General features: G+C 32.3%; 1 protein-coding gene across 1 annotated transcript in view; it reads left to right on the forward strand.

The window, feature by feature from the left end:
• The window catches only part of LOC140444644 (alpha-2C adrenergic receptor-like), an 82765-nt gene that overhangs the window by 27771 nt on the left and 36977 nt on the right, over nt 1-18017 (forward strand). The window contains exon 2 of the mRNA XM_072536407.1: nt 6501-6875. Coding sequence (XP_072392508.1) covers nt 6501-6875 — 375 coding nt within the window. The remainder of the gene's footprint in view (nt 1-6500; nt 6876-18017) is intronic.

Below are 18017 nucleotides of genomic sequence, written 5' to 3' on the forward strand. Positions count from 1 at the left end.
TAGAGATAGGTGGAATGTAATTGTTTGTTTGACGAAAGTAATGTTCTATACCATTAAGTTCTTTAAAAGTTATTTATATTTATTCTGGAGATATATTTATGAAATGTGTGTTATTTATTGAGATTTTTATTTTTGTTTTGGAAGGTGACAGTTGTAAGACAATGAATAAGAATAGATGTACAAATTGTGTGGGTGTGCAATAAGATTAGCTTATAATCTTTATGAGACAATGAGTATCATTGTCTCCAAGTAAGAGATGTAGTTCTTTCAAATCCTCCTCCTCCTCTCCTCTCCTCCTCTCCTCCTCTTTTTAAATTTATTGTCTGTTTCGTCCCCCCGTTATTTAAGTATTTTTTAAGTGTTTTCTGTGTGTCTGAAAGTGTCTAAATTTTAATTTTTAACTTTGTATAGTGAACTTTACATCCATTTGCCACATATTACAAGATAACTCTATTAAAGAAATTTGATAATTACGAGCTAATCTTATTGCACACCCACACAATTTGTACATCTATTCTTATTCATTGTCTTACAACTGTCACCTTCCAAAACAAAAATAAAAATCTCAATAAATAACACACATTTCATAAATATATCTCCAGAATAAATATAAATAACTTTTAAAGAACTTATTGGTATAGAACATTACTTTCATCAAACAAACAATTACATTCCACCTATCTCTAGTTCATTGGATAAAATCTGTCTCCTCAAGAACTTCCCTGTTTACTGTTAAACAATTACAATAGTTGACTTGAGTTCTCCAATCAACAATACAAGATAGTTTGAACCATGTTCTTTCAACCATCAATTAATAGAGTACCGGCATGTAAGTAATGTTTTATTTATTTGTTTATTTATTATTTCATTACACTTTAATAGACCATTTTACCAATTTGTGGGTCTTACCTTGTCTGCTTAAACATCTTATTCATTTTGAAAAACCACAGACATGTAATATTGGCATAATTACTGTAATTTATATAATTTATATCATCTATCTTTATTTTATCTTTATTAAACAACACCCTAATATGGGTTTATTATTTTCAGCATTTATTTAACTTTGTATCGTGACCTGAAGATGCTTTGCATATTGTAGAAAGCGAAACCGGTCGTCTGATTAGTTAAATTAAATTAATTGTGAGTAAGTCTAATTTATTATTTCTTTTACCTTTTGAAATGGACTCACACAAGCAACACATTCATGATTTTATAAAATTGTTTTTATAAAGACATTCATAAAAATGGAAGAAATTTTTTTGTCTTCTAGTACCTCCCACAGCTTGGCTAATGGGAGATCGTGCGCCTTTTAAAGATCAAAGAGTATTATGTGTGTGTTATCATTGTGTTCTGTACTTTTTTATTGTTTGTTTTAGACAGAACACATTGTCAATACAAAAACAACCAGTACGAAAGCCACCCTGATCTTCAGCGTTTTCTCAATAATCTTTTTGCATATCACACAGTTTTAGTTGGTTATACTAAGCCTTCAATAATTCTTACAATACTTTCTTCTTCTTCTTAGTCGTTAACCTGATGCAGGTATCGTGATATCATGAAGCTATTAACTAAATTTCCCAATGTTCCTCAACGTTTTTCTATCTTCTGCCATTCTAGCACATTCTGACAATGGAGCGCCAATGGTAGCAACAATATGGTCCGTGTATCGTGTGGGAGATCTACCTCTATTTCTTTTGCCTTCTACTTTTCCCTGGATGGTAAGTTTTTCAAGACCATTTCTTCGAAGGACATGTCCAAAATAGCTTATTATTTGTTCTGATATGTGTGTTCTTAGTCTTTTCTTTATGTTTAGCTGGTCCAGTATGGATTCATTTGTTCTTCGGGCCACCCATGGTATTCTCAGCATTCGTCTCCAGCAGTACATCTCAAATACATCTATGTTCTTTTTGTCTTTCTCAGTAAGGGTCCAGCATTCCGATGCATAAGTAAAAACTGGAAAAACTAGACTTCTTACTAGTCTCATTTTTGTATCGGTAGTTATTTCATGGCTTTTCCAAATTTTTGTTAATTTTGCCATAGCGCTTTTTGCGATTGCTGACTGCCGCTTTATTTCTTCAGTACCGCCTCCTTTGTTGGTTATTAATGAGCCCAGGTACACAAATTTATCTACAACAGCGATGTTGTTTATCATGACCAGATGATTTTGATTGTTGTTAGCTCTGTCAATTATCATGATTCTCGTTTTATCTCTGTTTATTTTAAGACCCATCGTTAAGCTTACGTCTTCTATCCGTTGTAGCAGGTGAATCAATTCAGCTTCAGAACTAGCGAGGATAGTAGTATCATCTGCATATCTCAAGTTGCAAATCTTCTTCCCGCCAATGGTGATGCCACCGTTCCAGCCCTCAGTAGCTTTCCCCATTATCCATTCACCATAGATGTTAAATAGAATTGGGCTTAGTATGCAGCCTTGTCTCACGCCCTTTGTGACCCTGAAACTATCGGTTAGTTCCCCATTTATTCTAACTCTGGCATAATTGTTATTGTACAGGCTTTTAATTAGCAGTATCAGATGATTGGGGACTCCCATTTCAGACAAAACCTGCCACATTTTACTCCAGTTGACCAAATCGAAAGCTTTACTATAATCTATGAAGCACAAATATGTTGTGATGTTAAATTCTCTGGATTTTTCTACAATCTGCCGTACGTTTAAAATTTGTTCTCTAGTACCACGTCCGGGAACGAAACCTGCTTGTTCCTCCGCAATGTTAGGTAGTAAAAAGGGCTTTATCCTCTCGAGAATTATGTGTAAGAGTATCTTACTGCAATGCGCAATTAGAGCAATTGTTCGATAGTTACTACATAAATCTTTCGCTCCCTTTTTATGTATGGGAATATATAGTGATTGTGTCCAGTCCTCAGGCCATTTACCTGTCTCCCACACTCTTTGACAAATTTGATGTATTATATCCACTTCAACGTCATCTAGGGCCCAAATCATTTCAATAGGTATGTTATCTGGACCTTACAATACTTTATGTCACCTTTATTCCGGTTAAGATCGTGGTAGTCAGTTTTCTATTCTGGGGATAGCTTTTCGCCTTTTTAGAATAGAATGTATATAAGCCAATAGCTAAAATAGTTTATCAGGGCTATATTTAATCAGTTCTATGGTTACACGCCAGATCTTGAAGCCTTAGTTTTTATTATTACCTCTGGCGTTATTTCAGCTTCTTCCGTAGATGAAGTATTATGTTTTTCGAAACCAATATCTTGAAATTGTTGTCGATCTTCGGTCAGAATTTTTTTCTACATTACTCTACTCACGCTTTTAGCTTCCAGGGATATTGATTACACTTTATAGTCTTTAACTGAATAAGTTTAGAGGACAGAACTGTTTGTCTTAAGTTGATCATTCAGAATTATGTCTGTATTTTTTAATTTGCTGATTTCCATAGATTCTACTAAAAATAGCTTAAGGCCTTTATTTTGAATGTAAAGAATTTTCAAATTCGCCAATAAAAGACTGATTATAGTCTAGAAGGTGAAGTGCATACGTAGAGTCTGTTTTGCTATTATTACAGCCCTTTTATGTTTTGCTATATGTTAGATAAAAGTTCTATCAGTTTGACCGATGTAAATTTTTGTATACACCTCCACGCCACCAAATTTTGTCTGTATGTAATCTATGTGAATAAGCTATGTAATTCGCAAACATCCAATAAGAGAATTTTGATACAATACACTAGTTCTGAAGTTGGATGTAGACGTAAAAACGGCTTGCAGGAACAATAGCAACTAGAGACTCGGTATTTGTCACATCTAGCTCAAAACACAAACACTACACTCTGAAAAGAACATCACATCCAGACAAGCCTTCTATTTTAAACTAAACTGGTGACTTTATTTCAACTGTCTCCACGATGCTCTACTTCTCACGTTACTACCACAGCGTATTTTTCGGACTGTTCTGCTTTACCACAATACATCCATGAACATTGGAAGAAGCTATGTAATTTTAAATAAGTTTATCGCGTTCCTACAGTAGTAAATTCATACCCACTACAAAGTCTTTCCTATAAAGTATATCAAGAGATTTGAAAGAAATACATGATAAAAAGGGAAAGGCTATTGAATGTGGAAAGGTATTTTAGGCAACTAATATTGCTATGTAATTTTAAATGCGTTTCCCTCGTTCCTACAGTTGTTTCATGCATACCTTAAAGTTTTTCCTATAGAGCATATCAAGGGATTTAAAAGAAATACACGATAAAAAGGGCAAAACTATAGAAGCAGCTCTTATTTTACTCAATAAAGTAAACGGTGTAGCAAACTCTTCAGTAAAATAAAGCAGCATCTAGTATGCGCTACTAAAAGAGAACAAATCATTAAGAAGAAATACCAATATTGTTAGGTAATAACATATCAAGGCACATCAATTTAATTTTGGACTTATATCTTACACCAAACACTAACTATACAAAGAACAGCGAGTGAAACAAGTAAGTTTCAAATGCCATAAAAACTCACTTACCGTTAAACTCACAGAAAACTTAATATATTTATGAGAACTATTTCCGAAATGTAAATCGACATGTCGATATTACATAATTTTAACAAAAATGATTGCGGTTAATTTAAAAAAAAAAACAGCAACTGTTGCTTTCTGTACATACGATGATTTATATATAACATATGAGGCCTCCAGAAAGGGAGTATGAATATATACGTTTAGTCTAAAATTCGCAGATTTCTCTCGTTTGCATTGGGTATGTATACTGCCGTAAATAAATAAATACAAGAGGACTACAAATAAATAAACTATATTTAAATCAAATAAAAGCAAACAGAAAACATAAATATATTTAATACTAGTAAATCGTTTATATCTACAAATTAATTGAGACATCACAAAAATATACAAACCAGTATTTGTTTATAGCTAAAAATAATTTTACAAAGGGTATTGTACAGCTGGTTCCTAAAAAAACTGATGCGACTCTTAAAGCGTATTTTGCAGAAAATTGAGCAGTGTATTTTGTAGAATAAATACTTATTATTTACATACTGTCACTGTAAAATTTTAAAATTTGTCAGATAACTTATTCTGTTCAACCCCAAAAAAAAGCTCCAAATGCTAGCAAAGAACTAAAAGCAAGAATTGTAACGAAAGTAGAAGATCGGTGGTCACTATCTGTCCTACCGAACCATTTTAACGTAAGCAGAACAACAATGTTTAATATTAATAAAAGATGGAGAGAACAAGAACCTTGAAAGAAAGCAAGGCTCTGGAAGACCAAAAATATTTATTGATTATAAAGATAGTTCGCTTTTGGAGATATTAGAAGAGAATCCTTTTGGAGATGCGAAAACTGCAAGAATTATGTCCCAGTTTCCGCGAAGTTAGACAACAACTTGGCACAGAATTAAAACATCGCATCTTAGGTACCGAACTGCAAAAAAACAAGCTCATAAACCACAACAGAAGCAATATTTGTTTATTGTTTGATAAATTTTTTGCTAACTATGGTTGAGTAGGACAATGACTAAGTGCTGAAGTTTTTAGAGCTAAAGTTTTTAAACAATGTTGATTATAACTTGCAAGTTTTGAGCTCTGCTAATTTAATTCGTACTACCTGCATTTAGTTGGGATTTATAATCAATATTTAATCAAGTTGCGAAGTTTTAATAGCAATCAAAAGAACCTGTATTTTTCAAATCCTGTATTTTTTGGCCTCAAATTTAAGAAACCTAAAAGAAACCATATACCTACTTTTAAAACACTACCTTTTCTGTATTCGGACACCTTAAGAGCGTGGGCGCAAAATTTCGGGCCAATGCTTTTTAAATGCAATCATTTTTTTCAAATCATGAGAAAACTAACAAATATTTTTAAAAAAATTTAAAGCAGAATGAAAGATTACATTATTACCGAGGGCCGGTAGTCCCTTAGAACAAACAAAAAGTTTTTTTGAATGAGATATTTGAAATTAAAAATCACACTAAATTTTCTCTTTTTTTCACCCCTATGACTTATCACCCTTATGACCCTTAGTTTTCAGGGACTTTTGCCCTCAGTAATATTGTATTCTTTCATTCTGCGTTTAAGTTTTTCAAAATTACTAAAGTTTTTTTAGGATTCGAAAAAAATGAATGCATTTAAAAAGCATTGGCCCGAAATTTTGCGCCTACGCTCTTAAGTACTCTTAGCTTACTAACCAAATTGAGTACCATTCTTTATCGAACCTTTTCCTAGGAATCCATATGGCAAGTTTTTAAACTTGAATTTTGATTCCTTATTTGCTTTACTTTTCGTAAGGTTATTTAGTTTTTGCATTCTGTCTCTTTCAAAAAATATAAAAAAAACTTATATTGATTCAAATTACTTTATTCTGTTATATCTAAACAGCACTTTTATAATCGGTCGACTGTTCTACCGATTATTTAAATTACTAAGGAATGTATTGTATTTTAAAGTTAACTTATACCTTACTTCATTACATAATAAACTAATTTCCTTTTTTTATTTTCAGAACTAAAATGTCACTAGAAACTCCAACTTCAACTACACAACTACCAGTATGCTTTGAAGACATGTACTACCAATGCGAGGTAGACGATATAAACGGAAATTTTACTAACCACACCGTGTCCGTTCCGCATTATCCGAGTGGATACACGATCACGCAAATAGCAGTGGCATCCATTGTTGTTACCGTTTTAATGATCGTTATAGTCGTCGGCAACATGCTGGTCATTATAGCAATAAGTACGGAGAAAGCGCTAAAGAATATCCAGAACTGGTTCATTGCGTCTTTGGCCGTTTCGGATTTTTTTCTAGGATTAATAATTATGCCGTTTTCGTTAGCCAATGAGTTGATGGGGTATTGGGTGTTTGGCTTGTGGTGGTAAGTAAAACTATATTTATTATCTACAATTACATATTTTTATTATACATATATACACAAATTTACATGGACGCAGCCTACCATGAATTTAAAATCAATAATTGACTATTTCATTCAGCGTAAAGATTCTAAACTAAAAACGAAGGACGTGAAGGTGTTTAGAGGGCCATAATGTGGAAGTGACCACCATATGATTATTGCAAAAGTAATGGTGACATTTAAGAGAGAACAATCATGTCACAAAAATGATGAAGTAACAGACATAGGAACAAACATAGAAAAGATAAAATATAACCTGGAAAGCTTTAAACAAGATTCGACAAAGTTCTTATATAAAATAAGAATAGCTCAGAAAATAAAAAATATAGAAACAAAGGACTTAGACCCTGAAAGTCTGTATGAGGTAATTAAAAAATATATTCATGAAGCGGCAAATGAAGCACTGGGAAAAGTTGAAAATCGGAAAAAAGGTAAACCTGAATGGTTGTCAACGGAACTAGAAGAAAAAGTTCTCAAGAAAAAACAAGCATATCACACATGGTTTTACTCCAAAGACCCTCAAGACAGATAAATATACGCTAAATGGAATAGAGAAGTTAAAAAGGACGTGGATAAGGCGAAAAATATAAACTGGGAGGCTAAGTGTGATGAACTGGACAGATTTATGGGTGGAACAAAAGTGGTACAAGCTTGGAAAACATTAAAGCAGTTTAGGAAAAATGAGAAAAATGAAGACAACATTTCTCTCATAAAGTTAAATGAATGGGAAGAATATTATACGAAACTGCTGAAAGAGGATAGAGTAGAGTACAAATGGGAAAAGATAAGGGAATTAATAGACAACAGAGACGAAAAACAGGAAATCCCTATAATAACATTATCGAGCTTATAGAGCTGGTTAAATATGGGCCGACTGCACTTTTAAATTAATAGTAGACCTTTTCAATAAATGTATGTGTGGAGACCAGGAAATTTCTAAAGATTGGAATAAATCTTATATAAGCTCCATATATAAGAGAGGGAATAAAAGAGACTGTTTCAATTATAGAGGTATTAGTGTGACGAGCTCTGTGGGCCGGTTGTACGGCAGAATATTAAAGAAGAGGGTTGAAAGACAGATACAAGATATTGAAGAACAAAGCGGCTTTCGTACCGGGAGATCCTGCCTTGATAATATATTTATCCTGCGACAAATAATTGAAAAGCGTGTCGAAAGAAGTAAAGAGACCCATTTGGTATTTATAGACCTTGAGAAAGCATATGATAGTGTCCTGTTAAAGAAAATGTTTGAGGTCCTCGAAAGGTCCGGATTGGATTCGACGTATATCCGAGCGATATATAAATTGTACGAAAATGCAGTTAGTTGTGTAAAAATTGAAACCAGAACCTCAAATGAATTTAAGTCACTAAAGGCCTAAAGCAAGGATGCTGTTTGTCATCGACACTCTTTAAAATATACGTCCAAGAAGCATTGAGGAATTAGAGAAATAAATGTAGATTTATGGACATCAAAGTGGGACAAGAAACTCTGTATACATTGTTATTTGCAGATGATCAGGTGGTGGTTGCAACCGATGGGGAAGATACAAATTATATGAATCGAAAATTATTTGAGGAATATGCCAAATGGGGGCTTACTGTAAACATAAGCAAAACAGAATATTTAAAAATTGGAGGAAATACCACAGATCTGAGGCTTGAAAACGCAGTTATAAAATTCTGCAACCAGTATAAATATCTAGGAAGCATCATATCAGCAGATGGCAGAGTTAAGATATATGTACAAAACCGAATAACCCAAGGGAAAAAATGCATCCGAATACTGAATTCATTACTGTGGTCTAATAAAATAAAGATGCATACCAAACTTCGCGTATACAGAGCAATTGTAGAACCAATTACCACATATGGTGCTGAATGTTGGACGATGACAAAAAATGAACGAGATAAAGTAGACGTTGTGGAAATGGATTATCTTAGAAGGTCATGTCGAGTATCGAGAATGGAAAGAATCAGGAATGAGGAAATACGAAACCGTACAGGAATTAGAGATACTCTTTCAGATAGAATACAAGGAAGGCAATTACAATGGTATGGTCACGTGATGAGAATGGAGGAGGAGCGGTGGCCAAAGAAAGCCTTAATGTATGTTCCGCCAGAAAGAAGGAAAAGGGGAAGACCACCAAATTCCTGGAGAAGAAAAATTACAAAAACAATGCAATCTAGAGGGTTAGAAGAGTGAGATTGGAGAGATAGGAAAAGATGGAGGCTGAAATGGGGGAAGCGGCAATCGCCGTAGGACCCCCGTTATATGATGATGATGATGGACATATTTTTATTTGTCTATGTAAATAATAATGAATTACTGAGATGTTTGTACGCACATATCTTAACAACGACTCCCATACTAATATTAACAAAGGAAGCTTTCTTCTTCTTCTTGTAGTGCCTATCCGTTTCGGATGTTGTCGACCATCATGGCAATCTGTATTTTGAAAACTGCTACTTTGAAAAGATTTGTGGTTATGTTCAACCACGTACGTAGATTTTTTAGCCAGGAAATCATTACTTTCTTAAAGAAAATTTTTGCTCTTTTCGTTGGATAACCAATCACACTGACTCTTTCAATTTGCTGTTCCTTCTTAGAGACATTTAGTTTTCTTAATTTTCAGTGAAAGTCCATATATCAAAGAAAGGCTATGATCAAAGATACTCCCTGGTTTTAGTCTGTCAGTCAAAGAACTATATATTATATATACGATACAATACGATATATGATATAATTATTCCGCCTAACTATATAGAAAACAATTGTAACTGATGATCTCTAATTTCAAATTGATTTGAAATATACTGCTTCAACCATAAAGATAATTTTTCCAAGGTTTTATATACTCCATTTTTATTAAATAATATTTGGGAATCATAATTATTATTTTATCTATATAAATTGTTTCTCAAATTGTATATTACTTTTTTAATTTAGCTATCTAGATATAGTTTTATAATATTATCCTATCAATTGTGGTTAAAACCTCAAATATTGATATTTTGATTGGTCCTAAGAGAGATAAGGGTACATTCAGTTATTATTTTGTTTGTTAAATATAACGCTACATTCGTACCCGTTCGATTCTATATCAATTTTACATTTATACATTAATAGTCAATTCAGTGTCGGATCTTAAATTCTACAATGAAAAATACAAGAAGTAAAAATCTGGAAAATAACGCTTAAAATAATAATAAAAATTATCTTTAGATAGCTTTCTTAAATAACATTACATTATATTTGACGTTGTAACAATATTATATGCTTATAGGGGGCGAAAAAGGGGAACTGAACAATTACTGGGCCTAAGATATGGTAAAGAATTAAATTGAAACGTTTGCGAACTGCTACTCGTGTTTTGGTTAGAGAGCAAGGTCGTGGATAAGGATACTTTTATTTTTCATAAGGATAAGGAACTTTTTGGGGGAAAATGGGAGAACTAACTGCAAAAAGAAATTTAGAAATACTTACAGAAGTATCCTGTGAATATTCTTTTAAAAGAAATATTTTTTTAAAGTCCTAGCGCAAAAAGAAAAAATTGATGTTTATTTTTATTGTACATAAACAGTGATTACAAAAATGTACTGTATTACATAGTGCTGGTTCAAATAAATTGGGATATGTGGTAAAAGGTTATACAGATTATAGCAAATTAAGTTTATACAAGATCTTAAAAATTCTTCTGCTGCACCCACACTCGCGGTATTTTTAGGCTTTCACTCGCGGTTGTTCTTCATACAGGGAATCTGTCCTGGTATTGGTTTCTGAACACGTGTATGGCGGTACTAACACTGAGAACACGAGATATAACACATTTGCGTCTGTACACGATTTAAAACCGTATTTGCTGTATTTTTTGCGTAACTATAAGCGGTAGAGAGAGAATTAGAGTAGAGAGAACACCCCTGTTACCAACGACAGTCAACAGGAAAAAAGCGCGTCTGTTCTCAGCGATAGACAACAGGCAAGAGGGCCGTATTCTTGTTTGCTATTTTAAAACTGTCTGTATTTCTAATGAACTGGGGTTAAAATGTGAGTAGGAAGGGTTAAAGAAAGGGAAATAATTGTAAAATTGTGGTAGAATGGTAGTTATTAATACAGCGAAAAAATGACATAATTTTTCGCATGTGAAACAATTGAACATCATGAATATGTCGAAATAAAACTACTTAACTTTTCTGAATTATTAATCAATTATCAAAGTTTAATTTTATTTGAATAAACTAAAATATGACGGTTAGCTGATACATAAAACTTTATATCTTTATTTATTTATAAATTTTTAAATTGAAATGAGAGCAAATCTTTGTCTATCAACGATAAATATTTATGAATTAAGGGAAACTTTGTCGTTTTTTTTAATCACGAAAACGAACCTTATCCGTCCAGACTCCGTGCCAACATCGAAGTCCCTATGACCAAATTCGGACTTCTACAATAAAAGCGACCAAAAACACAGACCAATTTATTTATTATAGACATAATACAAAATGTTTAGATTATCAATCTCAGGGACGCAAAAAGACTAAAATTTTTTTTCGGTGTTTGATGATACACGGGGTGAAACGAAAATGCTGCAACATTGGCAGTAACTCTAAAAGTTTGTCTTTTTGTATTGCTAGGAGTCTCAATTGCTTTACGTTATTTCTTTATCAGTGCAATTAAGGAGAATACAAAATATATGACATTATTGAGAGATTGTGCATATTAGTGAGTAGTGAAATAAATTAAATTGTATATGAAATTAAAGACCACCATTAGGTAAACCTTAAAATCATAATTGTTTATTATTTTTATTTATTAGGCCACAATAATATTTTTAGTTGGTTTAAAATAAAACTAGATTATAATAATATACGTCTTAGGTTTGACTAATATTAAAATAAATAAATAAGAGAGCTGTTTATTAAATAACTGCCAAAATAAACATAAGTTATTCATTATGAAATATCAATGTAAAAGACACCGTCACTTTTCTTAGCTTTGTTGATACTGATCAACAGTTCCCATTGCCCCAAGACTCAAAAATCAATATTGTTTTTGACTTATAGAAATTTAAAACGTTGGTTCTATTTTATCCTATTCTGTTCTTTCGCCCTTGCATAGCTATTCTTCTTTAAATTTTACCTTTTTTGGTTTATTTTTACTAGATCTGTTGTTGATATTGTCAATTGTCAACTGTCTTGGTACACATGATCTACTCCTATATACAACCTCACTAAAGGTTCTAACTATAACTGTTTGTGTAGGGTGCATATTCTGTGTTGTTGACATCAACAAGCGTTTACTTTCACTTTTTTTACTTCGTTGAAATTACTGTTTCTGTTTTTTTGATCGGTGGTTTTTCCAGACACAGTTTTTTCTAAAAAGTTGATTCTTTGTGATAAGCTACTGGTTTTTATTTCCTTGGTTTTAAAATTAGTGACGACGGTTAACGCCCCATTAAAAACCAAATCGCAGACATAACTGATACACCTGCGCCAACCAATAAAACCGAGTAACAAGCTTTTCTTTGACTCTTAAATTTTTAATATTTTTTTTTAAAGGACGTAACAATTGAATATCCATTACATGTACTGCTCCAAAGGACGTTCCCTGGCAGAGGCGTGTCAAAAAACAAGAAGCTTTTGATTTTTAAAAAACATTTTAGCCAAAGAACCGGTGTTGGGATATGGGCAGCAAAAAGATTTATTTTTGACGTGTAATGCCAGTCCTTACGGGGTAGGTTGTGTGCTTAGTCAACGTGATAATGTGGGACATAAGTATCCAGTGGCATACTATAGTCGTTCACTATCATCTGCTTAACAAAATTTCCAAATCGACAAAAATAATAACAAGCCATAAACCATTCCTGAGTAGTTTTAATCTTTTTAATTTAGTTTTAATTTTTCTACCTTTAACAGATTTTGGCTGTCTTCGGATACTTTTACTTGATTAAGGTTTTCTACACTTTTTTCACAGCATTTTGTCAGATTATTCTAGCAAACTTTGAAACTATTTTTTTGCACAGATTGGCTGAAACACATTGTAACACAATTTGCATACTACTATTTTGCACAATTTTTTTATGCGAAATTTGTAATACTTTGGAAAATTATCTCCATCAACTGAACGCTCATCTTCTATATGTCTACTTAATTATTATATGTCTACTTAATTTTAGAAAATAGAACTGAAATAGCGGTACAATAAACAACAAATTACAATATTTATACCTATCAGAAATTAGTGTAACTAGTTTATCGTTCCCCTTTAACATAATTTAATTCGGATTAGACGTTAAATTTATATTAAGTCTACCTCGAGTCGCAACAGACTGTGCAGTTCGCAGTTGCCTACCTTTAATAATATCACTGCCTTTTGCGCTGCAAATTTTGATTCCCCCTACGCCTGATCTGATTAAACAAGGATATACAAATTGTAGACCCTTTGATGTTTACCCATTTATTAATTCTGGGTGTATTAACTTAGGACCAGCGGAATTTATTATGCATTAAATTTACGAGACTGTAAGGTTACGATAAACATACAATAAATATTTGATGAGCTGATCATTTGACAGCACATACCAATAATTCGAAAAGATATTGTTCGATTTATTTCTGTTGGGAAGTGCTGTCACGCAAATCAAATATATCGAGGGGAGTGTAATTCAGAAATGTGTTTGTTTTGTGGTTAACCGGGAGAAAGAATTCTTTTCATGCTTATTTTTTTAATAAAAAAATTATATGTATTAGATTGATTGAAAGACACTCCAGAAAGACACATAGAATGTCAATATTGTTTCCAATTACATTATTCATATTAAACAAATATACTGCACAATAGTTTTGTTGGATGAAAGAATCACAGGCAATGGTTCAGAAAATGAAATTAAAAATATATAAAATTCTTGACACTCGACAATGGTAAATATTCTAAAGCATTTTTTTTACTTTCCTTTGCTATATACTACAACTATCACATCAGAGCTCTAAACAGGTTTACAAACAATTATTTTTGTAATTATTTTTTTTTATAAAAGATTATATTGGACCTATTAAAAGACACCGGTGATCTTGTTCTTCTTCTTCTTATTTTTTTATGTAGATATGACACTGTCTGTTTTTCAATGTACCTTCAGTAAATTGTCGTTGCATTGTTTTCATGGTCTTCTTCCTGATCGTCTTACTGTTGGAGAACCGTCTTTCGCCGTGTTTACTTCTTTATCTACGGTTTATATAATTGTTTCAATATACTCTTCTAACTTTCATCTACGTCATATATCTGTGCTTCTAGTTCTGCCCAATAGTGTCTTACCATCGATTTTAAAGAGACTCATCTCTGCCGTTTCTTGCATTCTTTTTGTTTTTTTCTGTTATAACTGTTCTGTAAATTCTGCCTTTCTTTCTTTCCCGACATTTTTATTTCTTCGTATTATTTAATTCAAACATCCTGCGGCTCTGTTTGCTCTATTCTCTTGATCTCCAACTTCGGTTTTGGGAATTTCGTAGCTAGATAGTGTGATGCATATACAGGGTGGTCCTTAAGTAATTGTACAAAAAGAAACAGTAGATTCTACACTTTAAATATTACGATTTAAGCTAAATTGCTTTAATAAAATGTTGATATTAAGAAAGATACATTGTGTTAAAGTGCAAATTAAAAATTTTATTTTTGGCTATAACTTTCACGTTTGTAAACATTTATGCATAAAAATTTACAACTGGGTACTTTTAAATATGAGAAATTATAATTTGATGCACACTTTGATGTAGCGGATAGAGGGCGCCACATATGCCACATATGTAGCATAAATTTGCACTTAACTTTTTTGCTCTTTGGGTGAACTGTATTTGTGATACAAAATATTAAAGATACATTACTTCAACAAAAAAAAGGTATACCTGTTAATAACTTTTAAACTCAATAGTTTTCGAGATAATCGCATTTTACAAATCAGCTGCATATTTCTGAGTTAAGGCAATTACCCCAGGCAACGAAGGAAAAATAGACAAAAACATTAATAAATCTAAATTTTGGTATAAAATACCAATAACTAAAGTTAATAGGTAACGAAATATTAAATAAAATAAATATATCAGCAGGATAATTAATAATAGGATATGACAAAAAACAGAATAATAGGATTTTACATCAAACATTTTATATTTTATGTTAAATTAAAGTCGTAATCAAAACATTTTGTTTACAAACCAAATTAAGAAATAGTTAAACTAAATTACTAAACTTTTTGTTAAAGTAAGTGTTCGATATGTCTACCATTTTCATTAATTCATTTGTCAATATATTCCATAAAAATCATCTCATATTAAATAGCATCATTGGTTCTAAAGAAACTGTTGAAGTATTTATTTCTTCCCATATTTGGTTGCAAATGTTTATGGCATTCTTATAGACACGTTGTTTTAATACGCCCCATACACCAAAATCAAGCGGATTAAATTCTGGGCTACGTGGTGGCTATAATGTATAATGGACGAATCTATATCCAAATCTTATAGTATATTATGTCGCAAAGGTTAAATAATGTATTAAACTGTGATGTATCTCATTCATTGGTTACTTATATACACTCATATAAGCTTACGAGTAACTATAATTACATATCGAACAAATGGACTATTATGATAATGATGATAATATTATGAACTAACGAACTAATATTATGCTGAACTAAATTGCCTGTTTGTTTACTATATTTATTTCAATATCGGTTATTAGGCCAACGATGACGTTTTTGTAAAAATACTGAGTCTTTAAGGTAAGATTTGTAGCAAAAGTATTATGAAACAAAACACGTGTGTTATTTCATACCTGTGCTTTATTTTCCATTTGTCATAATAAAAATGGGTAAACAACAATTTACGTAATGAATAATAAGTATTATTTTGGGTTTTTTTATAAATTAAATAATTATATCAATATCTCACCACATTGCCAAGGAATATGACTGCCACGTCCAATCCAACGTTCAGAAAAGGTATATTTAACTATGTTCTCAACGCCTTCTCTCTAGAATGTGGTGGTGTACCATCTTACATAAACCATATATTTTGGTTTTTCAGCATTTTACAATAAGGAAAAAGTAATACAACGCCAGTAGGTATAGAAATTTAAGAAGCGATAGAAAAGGGAAATTGTATACATGATGACGGCCAGCGTCTGAATACGGACACGGCACCTAAAGAAGAAGATGAAGAATATTTTCTCCAATAAGACATTTAGCAGCCATAACAAAAATTTTGTAATGTTACATTATCATCTTTGAGTTGTTTTAATAAGAATAAACTATGAATTATGCTTATCTACAGGTATTGAGTGCTTTACCGCACAAATATCACAACTAAGAATTATGAGGCAGCTGACTTATAAAATGCGATTATCTCGATAACGGTTAAATTTTGAGGTTACTAACAGGTATACCTTTTCTTTGTAAAAATAATGTATGTTTAATATTTTTTAACACAAATAGAGGTAACTTTAAGAGCAAAAAAGTTAAGCGCAAATCTATGCCACACCTGTGGCATATGTGGCGCCATCTATCAGTAACATTAATTTATGTATAAAATTATAATTTATCCTACTTAAAAGCGTCCAATTATAAATTTTTGTCCAAAAATATTTACAAACGTAAAAGTTATAGCGAAAAATAGAATTTTAAATTTCCACTTTAACACCCTGTATCTTTCTTAATATCAACATTTTATTAAAGCAAGTTGGCTTAAATCGTAATATTTTAAAGTGCAGAATCTATGGTTTCTGTTTGTACAATTACTTTAGGACCACCCTGTATATTTAAATTTCATCATTTGTTCTATTTTCTGATCTTCCAGCTCCAATTTATATCTTTGTAGATTTTCTTAGTAGAGGTCTTCCTCTCTGACTTCTTCTTGGCGGGTCCCAGTGTGGCGGGTCGTTTTTCTTGTTGTTGTTTTCCTCTCATTTAGTGCCTTTTTCTCCTTTTTTTATTAAAATGATTTAAGGTTGATTGCTCGAATAAATGAACTTTGATCAAATGAAAGGCAGATATCGAGCACAGTTTATTAATTAAATCTTGCCCAAGTACTTTTGCTTCCTAGAGAATCTTTAGGGGCATTTAGTCAAAATTTGGCCTATCCAACAATGTCTGAGAATGTCGTAAACATAAAATTGTACATTAACACTACACGATACAAGGACAAACAGTTTAAAATTTTTTAAGAACGGGAGATTATCAGGAGAGAGAATGACATGACATATAGCGGTAACTCTTTGCTCAGTGCAAAGAGTTACATTGCATTTTTCACACATACATCTAACTCTCATGTGGCATTGGCGACATCTTCGAGGGTTCGTGGTTCTTTTAGGAAAATAGCCATCAGAGGTAATCCTATATAGTTTCCACGCATTGACAACTGTCACATTTATCATGTAAGTAAAGAGTACCCACCACCATTTTTATCCATGTATGCCGATTCTGTAATTATTTACCCCTTGATCAAGTAAGTCCACGACGCCTATTGATAAATTGTAGAATTGAAATAACTGAGGTTATGACACTGCTACTTTTTCTTTTTGTTTTGCACACCAACGCTTCACTTGTGCAAGGATCTCTATGGTATCGTAATTGGTACCCATGGTTACAGCACTGTTGTCGTTCCATCTTACAAATAATATAGCACTTTCTTCATCTGATACTTTTCATAAAAGCTCTGATACTTTTTTGTTTCAATGTCACTAAAAGTTTATAACTCGCAAAATAGTTATAGAAAAATATTATGTGATCAGTTGGAACTGTAATAATACTCGGGAAGTCTAAAACAACTTGTGATCTTAGTGGCAGTTTGGACTTTTTCGGTTTCATCTGTTCTTCGTTAGCTGAATGCTTGGCTCCGTAGTACGTATCAAAAGCATAACAGTAGCCAGTAGAACTGCACAACATCCAATCCTTGTAGCCAAAACGTACGGGATTTGATTTGATGAATTGCTTTACCGAATGGTGACCAAAGTATTTGACCGTTGCCTCATCGATGAATACATTTTCATGAAAAATGCCCCATTGTTGAAATTTAACATTCAGTAAATCCATAAGCGGCCGTAGTTTAGAC

Source organism: Diabrotica undecimpunctata, chromosome 6 (assembly GCF_040954645.1).
Source record: "Diabrotica undecimpunctata isolate CICGRU chromosome 6, icDiaUnde3, whole genome shotgun sequence".
Taxonomy (NCBI): domain Eukaryota; kingdom Metazoa; phylum Arthropoda; class Insecta; order Coleoptera; family Chrysomelidae; genus Diabrotica; species Diabrotica undecimpunctata.